This window comes from Mustela erminea, chromosome 6, assembly GCF_009829155.1.
Source record: "Mustela erminea isolate mMusErm1 chromosome 6, mMusErm1.Pri, whole genome shotgun sequence".
In the NCBI taxonomy this organism is placed as follows: Eukaryota; Metazoa; Chordata; class Mammalia; order Carnivora; family Mustelidae; genus Mustela; species Mustela erminea.
The window spans coordinates 10,636,469-10,654,894 of NC_045619.1; the positions used below are offsets into that span (position 1 = coordinate 10,636,469).

Genomic DNA, 18,426 nt, shown 5'->3' on the forward strand with positions numbered 1-18,426 from the left:
GCTCCTTCCTCCAAAGCAAAGGCCTGGGGGTCCCCCTGGCTCCCCTAATTCCCTCGCCCAGCATCCAATGGTCACCAGAACTGGAAAATCTGGCGTCTCATTGTATGTTAACCCCACCCCTTTATCTGGCCCCACTTCTGCTCCTTGTTCTGGGCTTTTTGCATCTCTTCTCTGGACGGTAGCCGTGACCACCTCACGGGCCTCCCTGCATCCACTGTCCCCGCCAGGCGAAGCTCAGGGGCTCAAACAGTTGTGCCTCTCAGATGCCACAATGTGTGCCTCTTGCCTTAAAAAATGCTTGTATGACCATGGTTTCATTCAGTCATCTACTCATTTAACGAATCATTATGGGGACTGTGCAGCAAACACAGGGTTTGAGGGTGGGTCAAGCATGGGCTTGTTCCTAGGAGCTCGCAGCCCAGAGAGGGGAGCCCTTCAGAGCCAACAGAGAGCCCTGAGAAATGACCCTTCTGCTTGGATGGCTCACCAGGACCCTAGCAAGTAGCTGACACCTCGTAGATGCTGGATAAGTGCATGTTGTTTATGTAAATGAATAAGCAGATGGAAGAATAGACTTTAATGGAGAGAGAGACCCAGCCTGTCCAGTGACCCAGCTGAGCCCAGCCTTCCAGCCATCCTTGCCAAGGGACCTGTCACGCTCATCAGAAATCTTAGATGTACAGCCCAGTCAAGTCCCCGGATGATGATGGTACCAGCCAAAATCGCACGAGGCAGAAGAACATCCAACTGAGTTCAGCGAACTTGTAAAATCATGAGAAACAATACCGTGGTATACTAAAACAGTGACTTTTCCGGGGCGGAGGTCCCTGTTATCTCTTCCTTTGATTTTTTCCCTCTCCTCCCTATCCTCTTGACTCCCCAACAGAGACATAGCTACCTCTGGGGACATCTGACTCCACCTGGGTCTCATGGGCTGTAAGAGGGAAGGTAGGGTAGGCTCTGGGGAGGGAGACAGGGATCTAAGATGGTTCTAGAAGACTTCTGAAGGCCCTAAGGTAGGTGAGATGGATGAGCAGTCGTCCATGAAATTTGAAGTTCAGTTCATGTACTAACCCTGGGCTCCATGCCAAGCTGTGTGGGGGCTGGAGGTGCAGAGACAGTGAGATCCCGCCCTCTGTTCCCTGGGGGCTCAGAGGCTAATGAGACAGACAGATGAGCAAATCAGCCCCCGCCATGTGGTTGATCCACATACCGCAGAAGCGAATGCGACAGAGCAAGGACGAGATTTTGGTCTCAAGGTGCTGGGGTAGAGATGTTTCAGCGCCCTCCCCCTTGCTGAAAAAGAGCCATGACAATAAGGAGAACATGAAACAGAAACATAAACTCTCATCTTCAAAGAAACCAGGAGACACCTGTGACCCTGAACCACAGCATACAAGTCTGGAGAGCAGATGGAGGGGTGGTAAATGATTTAACAGAGCCCAGGGAAGGCAAACTTAAGCGCCTGCTGTTCTGAGGTGGGGTGTGGGGGGTTGGAGGTGGGAGAGATGCAAACCAACTGACCTTGCAGAACCCCTGGGAGGCTCCGAAGTAGGGGATCCAGACACCACAGATGGCAAGGCAGGAGGCTGAAAATTGGTGGGTTATCTGTAAGTTTGTTTAAGGAGCAATCAGACCCGCAGGGCCTCCCCACTACACTAAGCAGCCAGGCAACCACCCGTCCTTAGGCTGGGCGCGAAGATCCAACCAGAGATTTCTGGACCCAAGGACGCCGGCTTGGGGGCAGGTGGGGGGTGAGAGCCCAGACTGATTATTTGGGTTGTAGTGGTTTGGTTATGCTCGGCAGATATCACTCCTTCCACGCCCACCTCCAGGGTCAGAGCTAGTTGCCCATTCCACTGGATGCTAGCTTTGGCCTTGTGACTTGCTCTTTTGCCAGTGGGATGTTAGCATGTGCATCATAAGTGAGCCTAGTTGTGCTTGTACCCTTGGGCATGCTCTCTTGCCCTGATGAAAGAACATGCCTCGGTAAGCCCACTGGTGCCAGGAACACAAGGGCAGAAGTATCCAGCTGACCTTCAAAGCAGATCTGCCTAGCTTAGCCCAGCCTAGATCAACTCATCCCAGCTGACCTGAAGGTGTGAAGTAAAAGAAATGCTTATTGTTGGGCACTGTGGTTGTCTGTTACACAGCAATAGCTGACTGATGCAGGGGAATTCAGTGGAAGTCTGAATACTCAAAAGGGTGACACTAGCCCCTTCGCTGGCTGAGTTCAGGAATGCTAGGACCCAGGCATATACTTATCCCAGATGAATCTGTGGTCAGGATATAACCCCCCCTAGAGAAAAGTCTTACAGAGGCTGATATTCAGTAACAGCTAGGTATCCTTGACAAAAGAGCCAGCTGTCCCTCCAGAGATGTTTGCTATCTTGCAAGCTCTACCCTTTGACACAGAGTTCCCGATCCGAGCTTTATTGTTTCATTCTGAAAAATGAATGGGTAACAAAGATGAAGGAACAATTGAGGGAAGCTCTGTCGTGAAAGAGACCCAATCAAACAAACTGAGGGAAAGGAACTAGCAAGAGATAGAGACAAGGCACTGAGCAGAAGAAAAATTAAAAGAAATCATCACTGTTATCCTTGGGGAGAGAAGGAAACCTATCACACCCACAAATAAATATAGAAGACCATGACGAGGGAACAATCAGAAAACAGAGAAGAGCTCTTAGAAATTAGAAATGTGGGATGCCAGGGTGGCTCATTTGGTTAAGCATCTGCCTTTGGCTCAAGTCATGATCCCAGGACCCTGGGATCGAGTCGCATATTGGGCTCCTTGCTCAGCAGGGAACCTGCTTCTCCCTCTGCCTGCTGCTCTCCCTGCTTGTGCTCTCTCTCTCTGACAAATAAAAAATAAAATCCTTTTTTAAAAAAAATATTTTATTTATCCATTTGAGAGAGAGAGAGTGAGTGAGAGAGAACATGGGAGGGAAACATGTCAGAGAGAGAAGCAGACTCCCTGTGGAGCTGGGAGCCTGATACGGGGCTCGATCCTGGGACTCCAGGACCATGACCTAAGCCGAAGGCAGTTGCTTAATCAACTGAGCCACCCAGACACTCTAAAAAATAAAAAATAAATAAAAAAGAAATTAGAAATGTGTTTATTAAAATTTTTTTAAATAGAAGTTTTGGAAGCTAAAACAGAGTGAGCAACAACAATAATAAAAACAACTCCTAGAAGGGAGAATAAGATGGTAAAAGTGAACAAAAAGAAAATCACAGGGTTACTCTAGGAGGTCAATAGGTGAAAAATAGGAGGTTCAAAAGAAAACAATAGAAAAATCTTGTCCAGGGTCGCCTGGGAGGGCTCAGTCAGCAGAGGGTCTGACTCTTGATTTTGGCTTGGGTCATGGTCTTGGGTTCGTGGGATTGAGCCCCATACTGGCCTCTGTGCTTAGCTTGGAGTCTGCTTGTCCATCTCCCTCTGCTTCTCCTCTCTCTCAAATGAATAAATAAGTAAATAAAATCTCTAAAAAAAGAAAGGAAAAAAATCTTGTCCAGAACTGAAGAACACAAATTTTCAGATTGAAAGAGTTCGCTAAGTGCCCCCAAACACTTGGTGGGGGGACTATGTTGAGAGGGGTTGTAGTGGGGGAGGCACAACACAAACATTTCCAAATTTCAGAAATTTAGGGAAAAAGCAAAGATCCTAGAAGCTTCCAGAATAAAGGGAAAACAACCTCAGGTTACACACAATGGTTTGAAAATAGGAATGGTACTGAGAAGACAAACCATGGAGAATCCAAATCTCCAGTCCTTGAGTCCTTGTTCAATCTCCATGAACAAATGGATAAAGAAGAGGTTATACGTATATGATGCAATATTACCTTGCAAAAAAGAATGAAATTCTGCCATTTGCAATTACACAGATGGGGCTAGAATGTATTACACTAAGTGAAATAGGTCAGTCAGAGAAAACCAAATACCATATGATCTCACTCATATGTGGAATTTAAGAAAGAAACAGATGAACATATGGGAAGGGGTGGGAGGGAAAGGAGAAAGGAAAATAAACCATCAGAGACTGTTGAGAATAAAGAACAAACTGAGGTTTGATGGAGGGAGGTGGGTAGGGGGGATGGGATAGATGGTGAAGGGTATTAAGGAGGACACTTCTTGTGATAAGCACTGGGAGTTGTATGTAAATGATGAGTCACTGAATTCCACTCCAGAAACCAATATGGCACTGTATGTTAACTAAGTAAAATTTAAATAAAAATTTTAAACATTTAAAAAATTAAAATAAAATTTTTAAAATTAAAATGTTTAATAATTTTTTTAAAAAATTAAAATTAAATTTAAAAAAGAGTGGAACTGGGAGCTCGACATATGGACCGATGCCTTCCATCCTCCAAGTTCACATAATTCTCAACCTAGATTTCTATACCCAGCCCAGCTATCAAATGATGTGTGAGGAGAATGAACTCTTCTCAAATATATGCACTTGCTCAGGAAATTACCAGAAGATGTGCACCCACAAAATCAGGGAGTGAACTACTAAGGAGGAAGATTCAAAAAATGGGATCTAACACAGGAAAATGCTAAAGGGAATTGCTGATAGAGCATTAAAGGGAGACTCTCAGGGCAGTCTCAGCCTCGCACAGACACAGAGGACAACCAGGACAGAGGGGAGCAGTTTAGACACATCTAGGCAGAAATCCTCACTGGGCTCAGACCCTGGAAACTCCCTGTGAGCTTTTTAAAAAGCAGGAGGAGTGTTTGCAAGTACAGAGTCCTAGAAAACTGAGATATTAACAACAACAACAACAACGAAGTAAATGAAAAAAGTGAAACAATTATGAACTCCAGGCTGGGCGGAAAATAGTTTACAGTCCATTCCTAATGAAACCACTGAACACACCCTTAACTGAAAATGTCATTTCATGGATAGGGTGGAGAGAAGGGACCAGAGTGTGTAAGAAATCTACAATCCTCATCTACCGTAGTAGGAAGTCAGTCGATAAAGGACAAAATTGAAGGATCGGAAGCTAGAAAAATAAATCCAATATTTGGCAAGATGGAGAAAATACGAGGAGGAAGAGCTCAGAGGGTAGAATTGCTTTCAGGATAGGGAAGGGTCAAGGCCACGGGAGGACAGCTATTTTCTGCTTTTAGAAGTCTTTTTATCACTTTGGTTTTTAAAATTTACTTGCAAACAGTACTTTGCCTTCCCATTCTCTGACTCTCCCTCCTCTGTCTTCTTTTTTAATCTGTAATGTAATTACTTTTTATTTGCCTTTATTTTTAGCCAAGTCCTAGGGGCGAGTGGGAAGGAAGCAGGCAGAGGCAGCTTCCGTGGTCCCCTCAGGCCACGGAAAGGATAGAGGATTTCATTCTACAGCAGCCAGCCCGTGGCCCTAGAGGGTCTTAAGGAGGAAGGAACCGGCATGACTTATTTTTTAAAGGACTCACTCTCCCCCCTGAGGAGGTGGGGCAAGCGCAGAAGGAGGGGGACGGATGAGGCCATGGTGGCTTGGCCCAGAAGGGAGACTTGGGGGATGGAGAGCAGTGATCAGGTCAGAAAGCAGAGTCTGAGGTAGAAGCCATGAAGCATGGTGCTGGGGGCCAGGAGCCCACAGGCATTTCCTCTGTTTGACCCTCATAAGAACCCAGGGCCAGACAGGAAGGTGGACACATTCTAACGAAGGAGGAAGTTAGCAGAGGGGTTTCACAGAGTCACGCTGCTTGACTGGGCCAGAGCAGGGGCTGAGGTGCATCTGTGCAGACGGCTAGCCCTTCTGTCCCCGCCACAGAGGAGGACAATGGGGTTCATGCTGCCTGCAGCTTCTCAGTGTCCCTGGGAACTGCTGCTGTATATAGGGATTAACTAATTCTATTATCTCACCACTCCTGCGCAGCAGGTGTTGACGCTGAGGGACAGAGGCTCAGAGAGGCTAAGTCACATATCCGAGGTCACACAGCCAGTGAGTGGAGCATCAGTAGCTCAGGCCCCCAGCCTACACCACAGTTGGCTCTGGCCTAGTCATTGTAGGGGAAAAGGGCAAGGAGACAGCACCATCTGGGCTCTCAGGAATGGGAGGAAACTGGGCCCCAAATTCTGGGAAACCACCTGTCTGATGTCAGAGATGGAGTCCCTGGTCTCTAGTTTGAGAGTGAAGCCCTCTAGTCTGAGGGTGGAGACACAGCCCTAGACATGATCTGGGGAGGCCAGAGTGTGATGGCAGACATAGCACTGTCCTGGTTTTGAGAGGCAGTCCAGGCAGTCCCTCCAGGATACCAGGCAGACACGACAGCACTGACGTGCCAGGCCTGAGGTCAGAGGCTCTCATGCTCCAGGACCTCGATGCCAGGCCACGTGGGGCCACCTCCCGGCTCTGACTCTGGGGACACCTAGATTCCCCAGCCTCCCAGGGCTCACAGGCATGGAGTCACACATCCTCTTTCTGCCCTGCCACCTCAGGAGGAGAGATCGATCAGGGATCCCTCGGTTACATCAGCTTGGGTAAGGTCCCTGTCTGGGGGACGCTGTCTGACTCAGGCCACACCTGCCCCAGCCTGCTGCCCAGGACCCGTTACCAGCAGACATTTGACGGATTACAGTCTCCCCTCCTCCACACCCTGCTGCCTGATGTCCACCCATCTTCTTCTCTTCCATAGACACGCAGCGAACACCTACTCTGTGCCAGCTGGTGCCAGGCCTGGGGACATGGTGAGGCTGGGGTCACTGGGAAGTCTAGAGGAGAGGCCTAGCTAATCTAGGACAGGGAAGCCTCCAGGAGGAGGCCACCTCAGGGAGGACTTCATCTCCCACATAGTGGGGTTATGTGAGGAGTGTGGCCAGGGTAGGGGCACAGCCTGTGCAAAGGCCCTGCGGAGACAAACACTGTCACCAGTACCTGACCGGTGAGGCTTCAAAGAACAGAAATTAGGTCAAGAAGTTCCTCTGCTCCCACCTGTGAAGCTCTCCACCCATGCGGACTGAGACAGGGCCCTCCGCCGCCTCCCCTGCTTCCCTCCCCTGCAGCCACTCTGCTTTCCACCTGGGCCCTCTCCCTAAATACTGCTCTGTCCCTCTCACTATCTCAGAGGCCTGAACTCGCCCCATCTAGAGTCAATGAATGACTGAATGGGCAAGGTTGGGTGTGCCTGGAGCTCGGGGAAGAAGGAAATGAGCAGAGGAGAAGGCAGGGGCCCGAGGCAAGACTAACGGGCTATAAAGCCTGGAGGGCTGCCCGGGGTGGGCCTAATTCTGAGGGGGATGAGAAGCCCTAGCAGGGCCTCGACAGGAGAGGGACAGAGACCTGGAAGCCCCTCCCTCCCTCCCAGGAGCTCTCTGGAGCCCCCCTACTCTTCAGGAACTTGCACAGACAGAACAGTGGGGCTGGAGGGAGGGGCTGGCTTGCCTAGGACCCCTCGCAGGTGGAAGGACAGCATAGAGGAACGGGGCCTCCAGAAGCCTCTGGAAGTAGATGTGCTCCTAGTGCTATTGAGCGCTGCGGCAGCCAGAGCGGTTCTTCTGGAAAAATCTGATGCGTGCCCCGCCCCAGTCGTGAGGAATGGAGCGCGATGGGAAGGGGTCTGGATGGTGCCTGGCACACCGCAGGTGCCCAAGCAAGACTCACTGCCCTTCCTTCCTCCCTTCTCTGACTGGTCCCCCCTCGCCCTCTGAGCAGGGGCAAGGCTGCTCTGCGGGGAAGGTGCTTAGCAACGCACCGTTAACATGGGGCCCTTCTCTCCTCCACTTGCTGGCTGTGTGATCGCCTTCCCTCTCTGGGACCCAGCTTCCCATCTGTAAACCGGATACCCTGCTCTGCTCCCCGCCACCTTGGCCGATGCCTGTGAAGCAGGGGGTGGGGGTTCATCCAAAGCTGCCACTGCTAATAGACCCCCAGACGTTTATGATGGTCCCATTGAAAGAGTTTAGGAATGATCCAGTCCAATCTCCCAACGATCCCGATGAGGAGACAGGCCCAGAGGAGGGTCGACTCACTGGTAGTCTCAAGGTGGGTGAGCGGAGCCGGGGTACACATCCAGAGGCCGCTCAGGCCCCGGGCAGAGTACCTAGACCACGTGTTGGCCAAGCCTGCCCACCACCTGCCTTTGTCCAGGCTGCTGACTCCGACCTGAGGATAGGTTGCAACCGACCCGAGGATAGGAAATGCTAACCTGAACTCTAATTAGCATGGCGTCCCCCCGCCCAGAGAATTCCACTCTTCTGGGTCCTACAATGTTGCCCTCCATTATTACTACATTTTGAACTGTGTCAATTTATAAACAGTGGACATTTGTTTTCTCTTGTGTAATATCTTTGATTCTGCCCTTGGCCCACAAAAGCCTGAAATATGTATTCTTTTTTTTTTTTTATTTTTTTTAATTTTTTTATTTTTAAAAGATTTTATTTATTTTTTTGACAGAGAGAAATCACAAGTAGATGGAGAGGCAGGCAGAGAGAGAGGGAAGCAGGCTTCCTGCTGAGCAGAGAGCCCGATGCGGGACTCGATCCCAGGACCCTGAGATCATGACCTGAGCCGAAGGCAGCGGCTTAACCCACTGAGCCACCCAGGCGCCCCTGAAATATGTATTCTTTAACCTGCCTTTCCACAACCCCCCTCCACCCCACCACGCCCCGGGCTCTCCAGGCTGCCCCACCCGCCCTTCCTCTGGCTGGTGTCCGGCCTGTTCCCAGGACCGTGGACTCCCGGCCCAGTGCTCACCCCCTGCCCTCCCAGCACTGCCCAGTCCCCCACCTGCCTGGCCTCGGGACTGAGCTGTCGCCCTGGGGGATATGTGCCACGGCGGCCTAGGGGGGCATCCAGCTTCTCTGAGCACCACGTTCTCTTCTCCCACCGCCCCCCCCCCCCACCTCCCCTCCGCTTGCCGGAGCCAGGGCCAGCGTGGGTGGCCGAATCTCCTCGGTAACAGGGTCTGCCTCCATCCCCCCCACTCCTTCCCTAACCTGCCGCCCCTCCCCCCTCCTGCACCTGCTCTCCGGCCCCTGGCGCACCCTCCCCCCACTCCTGCTCCCTCCTTCCCTGGCTCTCCATGTCACCATCTGTGGCACCATCCCTCTCTGTCACTCTGCCCGCCACCCCCTCCTTCTCCTTCCCCTGCTCCGCTCTCCATCCCTGCCTCTCTCTGCATCTCCGTCTCGCCCCTTCTCTCTTTGCTCCTGCTTCTCTTCTCCCTGCCACGCATTTCTTATCACTCCCCTCATTCTGGCTCTCCACCCACTCACTCCCTTCTCCCTCTGCCTCTCTCTCCACCTCCGACCGACCCCCCTTTCCCCTCTATTTCTGTTGGCTTCCGACAGTCCCTGCTCCCCTTTTCTTTTCCTTGGGAGTTTCTCTGTCCGCCCCCACACTGAGCTCCTGCCCACAGACCCCCCCTCTGTGCCTCTAACCTCCCCCCTCCTCCAGGACGTGTCCTGGAGATGGGGGGTGACGCACCAGGCGCCCGTGGAAAGTCAGGGCCGGAGACCAGATGGGAGAGTCTCTGTGGGCAGCCGTGGCCGCTGCAAGCCTAGGAAGGGGCTCGGGCCGTAAGCTGTCTAGAAGTGGGCAGTGTGTGGGGACCCCAGCTAAGGGTGCTCTGGGCACTTGGGGACTGGGCAGGGAGAGGGGGCAGCAGAATGGTAACCAGCCTGGCGGCAAGCGGGGGACCCCTCACCCCATGGGCAGGTAAGGAGGCTGGGGCCTGGGGGGGTCCCCGAGGGTGGGGTGCTGGAGCCCATCCTCTGCCCGGGAGGAGCTTGGGAAGCTGCGGCTGGGGACTGGGAGAGAGTGGGCAGGCCCAGGGAGGAAGAAGGCCTCCCTGTGACCTCTTGGTGGGCTGTGGGAGGTAGGGACAAGTTCATCTCAGATTCTCGTGCCATGATTCTAGAAAACTGGAATCACACAGTGGCAGAGTGTCCGAGCTCTGGAAGAAACCCTGGGCCTTGGCCCCAGGGCCAGCTTCCCTGAGCTCCCCCCTGTGCTGGGCACCACGCTCAGCACACTCCCGTTTAATCTTTACAGCAACCCTGGGAGGTGGATCTACCTGTCTTCATTGGAACGGGTGGGAACTGAAGTCCAGAGACAGGAAGCCATTTGCCCAAGGTCGCACAGTAATTGGGGATTATCATTCCATGGCAGAGCCCAAACCCCCAGGCTAGGGCTTGCGGGGTGTGTTCCTGGGGGTCACATCCCAGGCCTGGAATGGGAGTGAGTCTGTTGGCACTGATTAGCACAATCTAGATCTTTGGGGGGAAGGCCCGGGGTTGCAGAGGTAAAGCAGAACTCGGTTGGCTGGGGAGCATCAGCCTGCAGGCTTCGGGGCCATCCCTGGTCCCAGTCCTGGATTCCTCTCAGCCAGGGGCCTTCAAGGGAAGCCAGCAGGGCCAGGAGGTACGGATGGTTGAGGAACAGACAGAACCGGGTTTGAGTTCTGGTCTCGCACTCACCAGCTAGTGACCTTGGACAAGTTACCGAACTTCTCTGAGTCTCAGCGTCCTCCTCTCTAAAAATCCTCTGTCCTGGGCTTTGTGAGGATCTCTTGATGTGGGTCTGAGCCCTGTGCCCGGGAGCAATGCCTCGCTTCGCTCCGAGTTCTACTTGCTGACCTGCCTGGTCTGCCCTCATTTCCCAGGCCTGGGCACTGCGCCAGGTGCTGGGGCTGAAGAGCTAAGTAGCTCAGGGTTCCCGCACCCCTGAGCCAGCGCTCAAGAGGGTAAGCGGATGCGGGCAGACGAATGGAAAGTGGTTGGGGTGTCTGGCATCTCTGAGGGGCTGTCCTGAATTGCTGTGTGGCTCAGGGCCGCCACTTGCTGTCTCTGGGCCTTTGTCCCCTCTCGAACAGTCCTCCGAGGAGCCCGCCCCCAGCTTTCAGGCAAGCTTGTGCCAAAGATAAACCAGACAGGGAGGAAAAGTGCCTCCTCCCCCAGCATGAACTAGATCATGCACAGGACTCCAGCTCCTTAAAGAAAGGACGGCACCTAAATTGTAGGTTGGCTTCTGCCCACGGGAAGCTGTAATCTTCCTCCTTCTGGCGCCCAGCCTGTTCAACTTTGACAAGAAAGATGAGACCAGATGAGGGTAGAGGCATAGTCTTCTGGGGTAGCAGGCGGTTTGGGGAGGGTCTGTGGCATCCCCCGCCCAGTACAAAGACAGGGCCTGGCTGGGTATGCTGTGTTCCTGGGGCCCTGTGTGTTAGCACGTGTGTGTGCATGCAGTGTACACGTGTGTGTCTGAGCAGGGAGGGGGGCGTCCTCAGAGCTCCCTCTGGGCTTCCCTGGGGGCATCTGTCCCCACATCCTGGATATTAAGTTTGCCCAGCTCCCTGCTCCTCTCTCAGGAGCCTGGCACTTTCCTGCCTCCTCCGGCCCCGGGCTGTGATTGGCTGCCCCACAGGGATACAATAAAAGGATGCGCACGCAGGGCGGCAAGGTGGACCGACGGGTGACGTAGGGCTCCCAGGCTGAGGAAGCCAGAAAGAACTCCAAGGTCTCAGGGTGCACAATTCCAGGTGGAAGAGGGCCGATTCTGGCATTCAGGAATTCTGACATTCCGATTCAAGGACACGGAGTCTAAAGATCTCGGCCTCCATAACTCCATTCTAAGAAATTACATTCTATATTTAGGATCCTAAGATTCCAGGGGTTTGAGCCCATGATCTTAATAGTTCAAGAACCCGAGGAACAGGGAAGGGAGCTCTGCATAGGCTGGTGGGGATAATGGGATGCCAGCTGGGGGCCTCCCCAAGGCCCAGCCTCAGTCTGCCGGCCTGTGAAATGGAGGAGTATGAGTGTGTGTGTGTGTGTGTGTGTGTGTGTGTGTGTGGTTGAGGAGGACAGGTCTGCCCCTTTCTAGCTGTGTGACCAGGACTGTGTGGCCTCTTCTTTGCACCCTGTCTGATGGTGGGGACAACACTAGGCCCTCTCCCATAAGACCCCATAGGATGCTGTGTGTCACAGGCTTTGCCTGGAACCTGGCAGCTGGGGTCAATAACAAGGAGCTGGAGGAACTGGTAGGATCCTATGAGCCCAGCATCCAGATAGCCCCTTCCTAGTGCCAGTGTCCCAGGCTCAGGAGGGCTAATGAGGTCCTGGGGGTGATGACAGGTTGGGGCTGGAGGATCAGGGAGGGCTGCTCTGAGCCCAGTGAGCCTGGGGTATCCTTGGGAGGAGCCAATGCCAAGGGGATCTTTGCCATTCTCTGCATCATTGCTGGGCCTGGTGCTCAGAGACTTTAGGAATTCAAGGTCCTCGGGCAGGGGCAAACTGGCAGGCTCACCCACCCAGGGGTGTTTGTTCCAAGTTGGGGTGCTTTTCCTTGCCAGAAGCTTTGCATCTTAAAGGTAGTGTCTGGCTAGGGCAGGTAGGTGGCAGGTCCCACGGGAGATGATCCAGGCTCAGTGTGGGCTCAGAGTGGGGATATCGGAGGCTTTCTTTTTCTCTCAGCGTTTTCTGTAGGAAGAGGCAGGGACAGACAGGAACCAAGGGGCTGGGGGAGGTCATCAGGAAGAAAGGGCAGGGAGAGTCCAGGCCCCAGAAGAGACTTGACCTCTAGCTGGGCCTCCTGAGAGAGGCTCACAGGTTCGGAGGTGAGCGGTCTTTCTGAGCGAGCGAGAGTGGGTTGAATTTCTGCTATCAGCAATTCACCCCCCTTTGCATTGAGAATTGGCCCCTCGGGGCTCCTCTGATTCATTCAACGCTTCAAACACTGAGGCAGAGCCTGTGCTGTGTGAAGGGACGAGGAGACAGTTCGAAGCTGAGAGGGTGTCTCTACATTTAAGGAAAGCCAGTCTAGCGGGGAACGGGGAAGAGTCAGTTCTAGCTCCTTATAATACATGGGATGCGTGATAAGAAAGGGACTAATGACGTGAGTGGGCATGACTGTTCCCACTGTGTCACTGGGCAAACTCTTATTCATGCTTCAAGACCCATCTGAAACACCATCTTCTCTGGGAAGCCTTCCCCAAGGATGCAGGGTTGGGCGGGGGGTGGCTCTTCTTGTAAATACCCTCAGTGTGCTATGAGATTTTCCAACACGGGTGCCACGTGCCCACCGGGCAAGTTCACAGCTAGCCACCCCAGGCAGGGCCTTTCGGGGGCACTGGGGGTTGGGCTCGGCATGGGAGGTCCCCAAGCATTCCGATTCCCAGGACACGGGACATAGCTGTACCTGTAGTTCTTTTTTCTTTTTCTTTTTAAAAAATATTTTATTTATTTATTTAACAGACAGAGACCATAAGTAGGCAGAGAAGCAGGCAGAGAGAGAGGAAGGGAAGCAGGCGGCCTGCCAAGCAGAGAGCCCAACGCGGGGCTGGATCCCAGGACCCTGAGATCATGACCTGAGCCGAAGGCAGAGGCTTTAACCCACTGAGCCACCCAGGCTCCCCTAAAGATTGATTGATTGATTGATTTGACAGACAGAGATCACAAGTAGGCAGAGGCAGTCAGAGAGCCTGATGTGGGGCTCAGTCCCAGGACCCTGGGATCGTGACCTGAGCAAAGGCAGAGGCTTTAATCGACTGAGCCACCCAGGCGTCCCATGTGCCTGTAGTTCTTAACTCCATTCAGATTCTGAGGAACCTGATCAAAACTCTGGACTACGCCCAGAGAAAAGACATGGACGCATTCACTTGCAGCAGAGTTTAGGGGGTTCGTGGACCACCCCTCCCCCACTGCAGTTCATCTAGAGACCCAGGTTCAAGGTTAAAGATCTGGGATATGTAGCACTGGTTTTCAAATGTGAGGACTGAGACCCGCTGGTGGCTTAATCCATTCTGGGGCTGCTATAACAGGTGGAGGGTGGGGAGCTTATAGACAGTATTTATTTCCCATAGTTCTAGTCCAAGATCAAGGTGCCAACAGATTCAGTGTCCGGTGATACCTGTTTCCTCGTTCATAGTCAGTCATCTTGCTGTGTCCTTATATGGTAGGCGTGAGGGAGCCCTCTGGGGCCATTTATAAGGCACTGATCCCATGGGGGGGACTCCATCTTGAAGCCCTATGCCCTTCCAGAAGCCCCCGCCCTCCAATGCCATCTCTGGGAGGGGAGTTAGGATTTTAACATACAAATTTGGAGCGTGGGGGAACACATTCCGTCTGTCGCCGTGGGTGATCCCCTTGGGGTTCTGCCAGTCAGAGCATCCTCTGTAGAAAGGATACGTATTGTTTTATGATTTCGTTGAGTCACATCGTACGTAAAACGCTTTGGCGTCAAAGATGCTTGACTAACGGAAGGAAGGGCCTCTGTCGCCATGGGCTGATTGAATGATCCATCCGCTCCTCTATTAGACATATGAGGAGAATGCACAGGCACACAGTTGCAAAGGTGAAGGGGACACCGTGGTGCCCAGGCCAGCGAAGGTCCCTGCCCTCACTGCGCACCACACCCTGGTGGCGAGATCCACTTCGCCTCTCTGAGACTCAGCCTCCTCCTCTGAGAAGCGGGGACAGCTTGCGGGCCCACCTTGCTGGCCTCTGCCGAGTAAAAGGTGTGTGTCAAAGTCTGTCTGGGCACACTACAGGCCTCCAAGGTCAGTGTGATGGGGGTGGGGGGCAGTGCCGACAAAGCCGTCATGCACCGTAACGTGGCTGTGTCCTTCCTCCTCCAGGCCCATAGCTGACTGCTGACCACCCCCAAGCCCCTTGGCCATGGACACCCCGGGCTACCCTGCCTCGGCGCCCACAACCTTGGAACCTGGGAACACCTCCTCAGGCTGGCTCCCAGACACCACCCTGGGAAATGGGTCGGTGGACCCAAGTGCAGCAGGGCTGGCCGTCAGCGGTGTCCTGATCCCGCTCGTCTACCTGGCGGTGTGCGTGGTGGGCCTGCTGGGCAACTCCCTGGTCATCTACGTGGTCCTGAGGCACACGGCCAGCCCGTCGGTCACTAATGTCTACATCCTCAACCTGGCCTTGGCCGATGAGCTCTTCATGCTGGGGCTGCCCTTCCTGGCAGCCCAGAATGCCCTATCCTACTGGCCCTTCGGCTCCCTCATGTGCCGCCTGGTCATGGCCGTGGACGGCATCAACCAGTTCACCAGCATCTTCTGCCTCACCGTCATGAGTGTGGACCGATACCTGGCCGTGGTGCACCCCACGCGCTCTGCCCGCTGGCGCACGGCTCCGGTGGCCCGCACGGTGAGCGTGGCCGTGTGGGTGGCCTCAGCGGTGGTGGTGCTGCCCGTGGTGGTCTTCTCGGGGGTACCCCACGGCATGAGCACCTGCCACATGCAGTGGCCCGAGCCGGCGGCGGCCTGGCGCGCCGGCTTCATCATCTACACGGCCGCACTGGGCTTCTTCGGGCCGCTGCTGGTCATCTGTCTTTGCTACTTGCTCATCGTGGTCAAGGTGCGCTCGGCGGGGCGGCGGGTGCGGGCACCCTCGTGCCAGCGGCGGCGGCGCTCGGAGCGCCGAGTCACGCGCATGGTGGTGGCCGTGGTGGCGCTCTTCGTCCTTTGCTGGATGCCCTTCTATGTGCTCAACATCGTCAACGTGGTGTGCCCGCTGCCCGAGGAGCCCGCCTTCTTCGGCCTCTACTTCCTGGTGGTGGCGCTGCCCTATGCCAACAGCTGTGCCAACCCCATCCTGTACGGCTTCCTCTCCTACCGCTTCAAGCAGGGTTTCCGCAGGGTCCTGCTGCGACCGTCGCGCCGTGTGCGCAGCCAGGAGCCTCCAGCCGGAGGACCTCTGGAGAAGACGGCAGAGGAAGAGGAGGAGGAGGAGGAGGAGGAGGGGGCAGGGAAGCAGGGGGAGAGGAAGATGAATGGCCGGGTCAGCCTCATTGCGCAGCCTGGCACCAGCAGGCAGGAGCGACCGCCCAGTGGCAAGGTCAACAAGGACAAGCAGTTCCTCCCCCAAGAGGCCTCAGCGGGAGACAAGCCAGGCACACTGCACATCAGCTATCTGTAGGGGGGCCTATGGAGGGCCAGCGTGCCCCCAGGACAGGACAGAGGCTGTGGGTATACCAAGGGCATGCTCTCCATGGTGCCAGAGGCCTACGATGGGATGTTTGGAGGCCTGGGCTCTGATCCTAGCCGCTGAGACTCACTGTGTGACCTTGCCTAGGACCCTTTCCTTCTCTGGGCCTTGCGTTCTTTTCTGTGACTCAGGGATGGGAGTAATCAGCCAGGACAAGCTCTGCTAGATAAGAAGTCTGGAGGGGCATCACCCCCAGCTGGCCTTCCGGAGCGGGGTCCAGGTTCAGGGGACAAGGCCAGACTGGCTTTCCCCTTCAAAGACAGAGCATCCTGGGGCACCAGCCTGAAGGTTGGCCCTCAGAACAACACCAAGGTCTGGATTTCCTAGGCTCAGAGCTAGGATCACAGGGGAGGGACTGGGGCCCCAAGTAGAAGAAAGTTCTACCCAGGGCAGGGAGGGGTCCAAACCTGTTCAGGCCCCACATCAGCTCCCCCGACATGCTGCAAGGCCTCGGCCAGCTCTTCCTCTTCTCTGGGCCTCAGACCTCACCTGCTGAACAACCCAATAACCTCCAGGCCCTCTTGGCCAGATGTTAGTGCTGGGACTCCGTGTTCCTGGCCCTGAGAGGCGATGGATTTTCTAGGAAAGTCACTCAGGCCAGATTCAGGGTCCCTTACCGCTTGGGCCCCCCCCAAGGCCCCGTATCTCATTTTGTACTTGGAATTTTATATTCTTTTTCATAAAGAGGGTCTCCAATCTGTGTTCAGTTGAGGCCACCCAAGGCCCTACTTGGCCCCTGTTGAGGGCAGCTGACCAATTCCCATGGCAGCTCCTGTGGTGAGGTTGTGGCTAGAAGGGGGATGTCTCTGGGTCTCGGAGGGCTCCGGAGCACCCCTTATAGCGGCACCCACTGCCATCCCTCCCCTCCCAGAGACCAAGGCAGGCCCGGGTCAGGCAGACTGGTGGGGAAAGGCAGTGTCCTAACAGCATGGGGTGGAGAAGGAGGGAGAGGGGGCGAGGGAGGATGAAGAAGGTGGAGGAAGAAGAGAGGGAGTCGGAGGGAGGAGGACAGAGCTGCTCCAGGACCATGCTGCTGTCCTTGGCCCCTCTGGGTGGAGCTCCGCGGCAGCACTGCTGAAGGCATGCTGTGGGTGCCCGGCCCCGGTCAATCTCGAGGAAAGCGTGCGGTCAGGGTGGGAAAGGAAACGCGCTGGAAGGTCTAGTGCTGGCTCCCTTGAGGGCCTGCCTGGGCTGGTAAGAGGGGCTGCCCCTTGATGGTGGCCTAGGGCCATTGCTGAGACTCAGGACCCCACCGGTCAGCGAGCAGCCCTCCCCATTCTCTATATTCTCCAGGGCCACAATGTGGGGCACCCCAAGGAAGACAAGACAAGGGGGGCTAGAGGGGAATCACAGGAGAAGCCACTGTACGAGAATTCTCTCCCAGAGATAAGCCCTCGGGGCCATCGTGAGACTGGCCCCGGGGCAGGGTGGCACCTCAGGCTAACTCCCTCAATCCCCCACCCCAGCTAAGGGCAAGGGGGTCCTCAGGGAAAGCACGTGAACCACAGATTGGGAGACCTAAATTTTCAACTCAACTCAGGATCCTGGCTAGCCTTGACCTCTCTGGGGTTCAGTTTTCCCATCATAAAATAGTAGGTTGTCCCAGTCTGCCCAGCTGCTCAGAATTGGGGGTGGAATGAATTATGTTGGACAAATTGCCCCCCATACTACAATGGGTAGGGGTGGGTGTATCCGATTTTAAAGTAAAGTATCAGATTATAAAGCCCCCAACCAGGCGTGGTCCACACCTGCTCCTTCATCAGGCGGCCTCTCTGTCTCTGGCCCTTGGGGGTAAGAGCAGTGCGGGACCCAGGATTGGGGGAAGGGGAGGAGGCAGAGGCCAAAGATAAGAAGGCGGGACTTGGGGAGCTCGCCTGCTCAGAAGTTCCCCAAACAAGACCTTGTATGGATGTTGGAGCTGGAGGCCCAGCCCTCAGCCTGGGGTTCCTCCGAGAAGGATGTGGGGGTCTGGCATTTCAGCATTTCCTGGCCAAACCTGCCTTCCTGACTCCTGGGACAGGTGAGCCTGTCCAGCACGGGTGGCTGGAAAGCCCCTGAGGGGGACCCTTCGCTGCTCCTGCCCCTTGCTCTTGTCAATAAAGACAGTGACACATGACACCAGCTGTGACCTGGGCCAGTTCGTCTGTCTTGGTGGGCCTGTGTGTGTGTGTGTGTGTGTGTGCGCGCGCACGCCGCCTCTCCCTCTCTCCATCTCTCAGCTCTGCGTGCACAGGTCTCTGCGTATGGCTTCCCAGAGTCCAGGTCTCCAGGGCGCATGGAAGAGGCCCCGATAAGCCTCAGCCAACATCCTTACAGATCTTGGTCCCAAAGCCGTAGATAAGTCTTTTCCTGTGCCCGAATAGCAAGACTCGTGGCAGAAAGCTGATTGGCTCGACTGGGTCACGTGATAGGTCCTTGGGCCAATTACCAAAGACAAAGTGATGGAGTGCGACGATTGGTCAGGTGTGGGTCACGTGCCCATC

General features: G+C 54.7%; 1 protein-coding gene across 3 annotated transcripts; it reads left to right on the top strand.

The window, feature by feature from the left end:
• Positions 1–9,018: 9,018 nt before the first annotated feature.
• SSTR3 (somatostatin receptor 3) lies at positions 9,019–18,059 on the top strand. 3 transcript variants are annotated; one of them, XM_032346375.1, is made up of 3 exons: positions 9,019–9,656; positions 14,255–14,454; positions 14,575–18,059. In XM_032346375.1, the coding sequence occupies exon 3, from the start codon at positions 14,615–14,617 to the stop codon at positions 15,872–15,874; it is 1,260 nt and encodes a 419-aa protein (XP_032202266.1). In that variant the 5' UTR covers positions 9,019–9,656; positions 14,255–14,454; positions 14,575–14,614; the 3' UTR covers positions 15,875–18,059. The 3 variants fall into 3 exon arrangements, with proteins under 3 accessions (XP_032202266.1, XP_032202265.1, XP_032202267.1); XM_032346374.1 differs by lacking the exon at positions 14,255–14,454; XM_032346376.1 differs by lacking the exons at positions 9,019–9,656; positions 14,255–14,454 and adding an exon at positions 14,476–14,496.
• Positions 18,060–18,426: the final 367 nt, after the last annotated feature.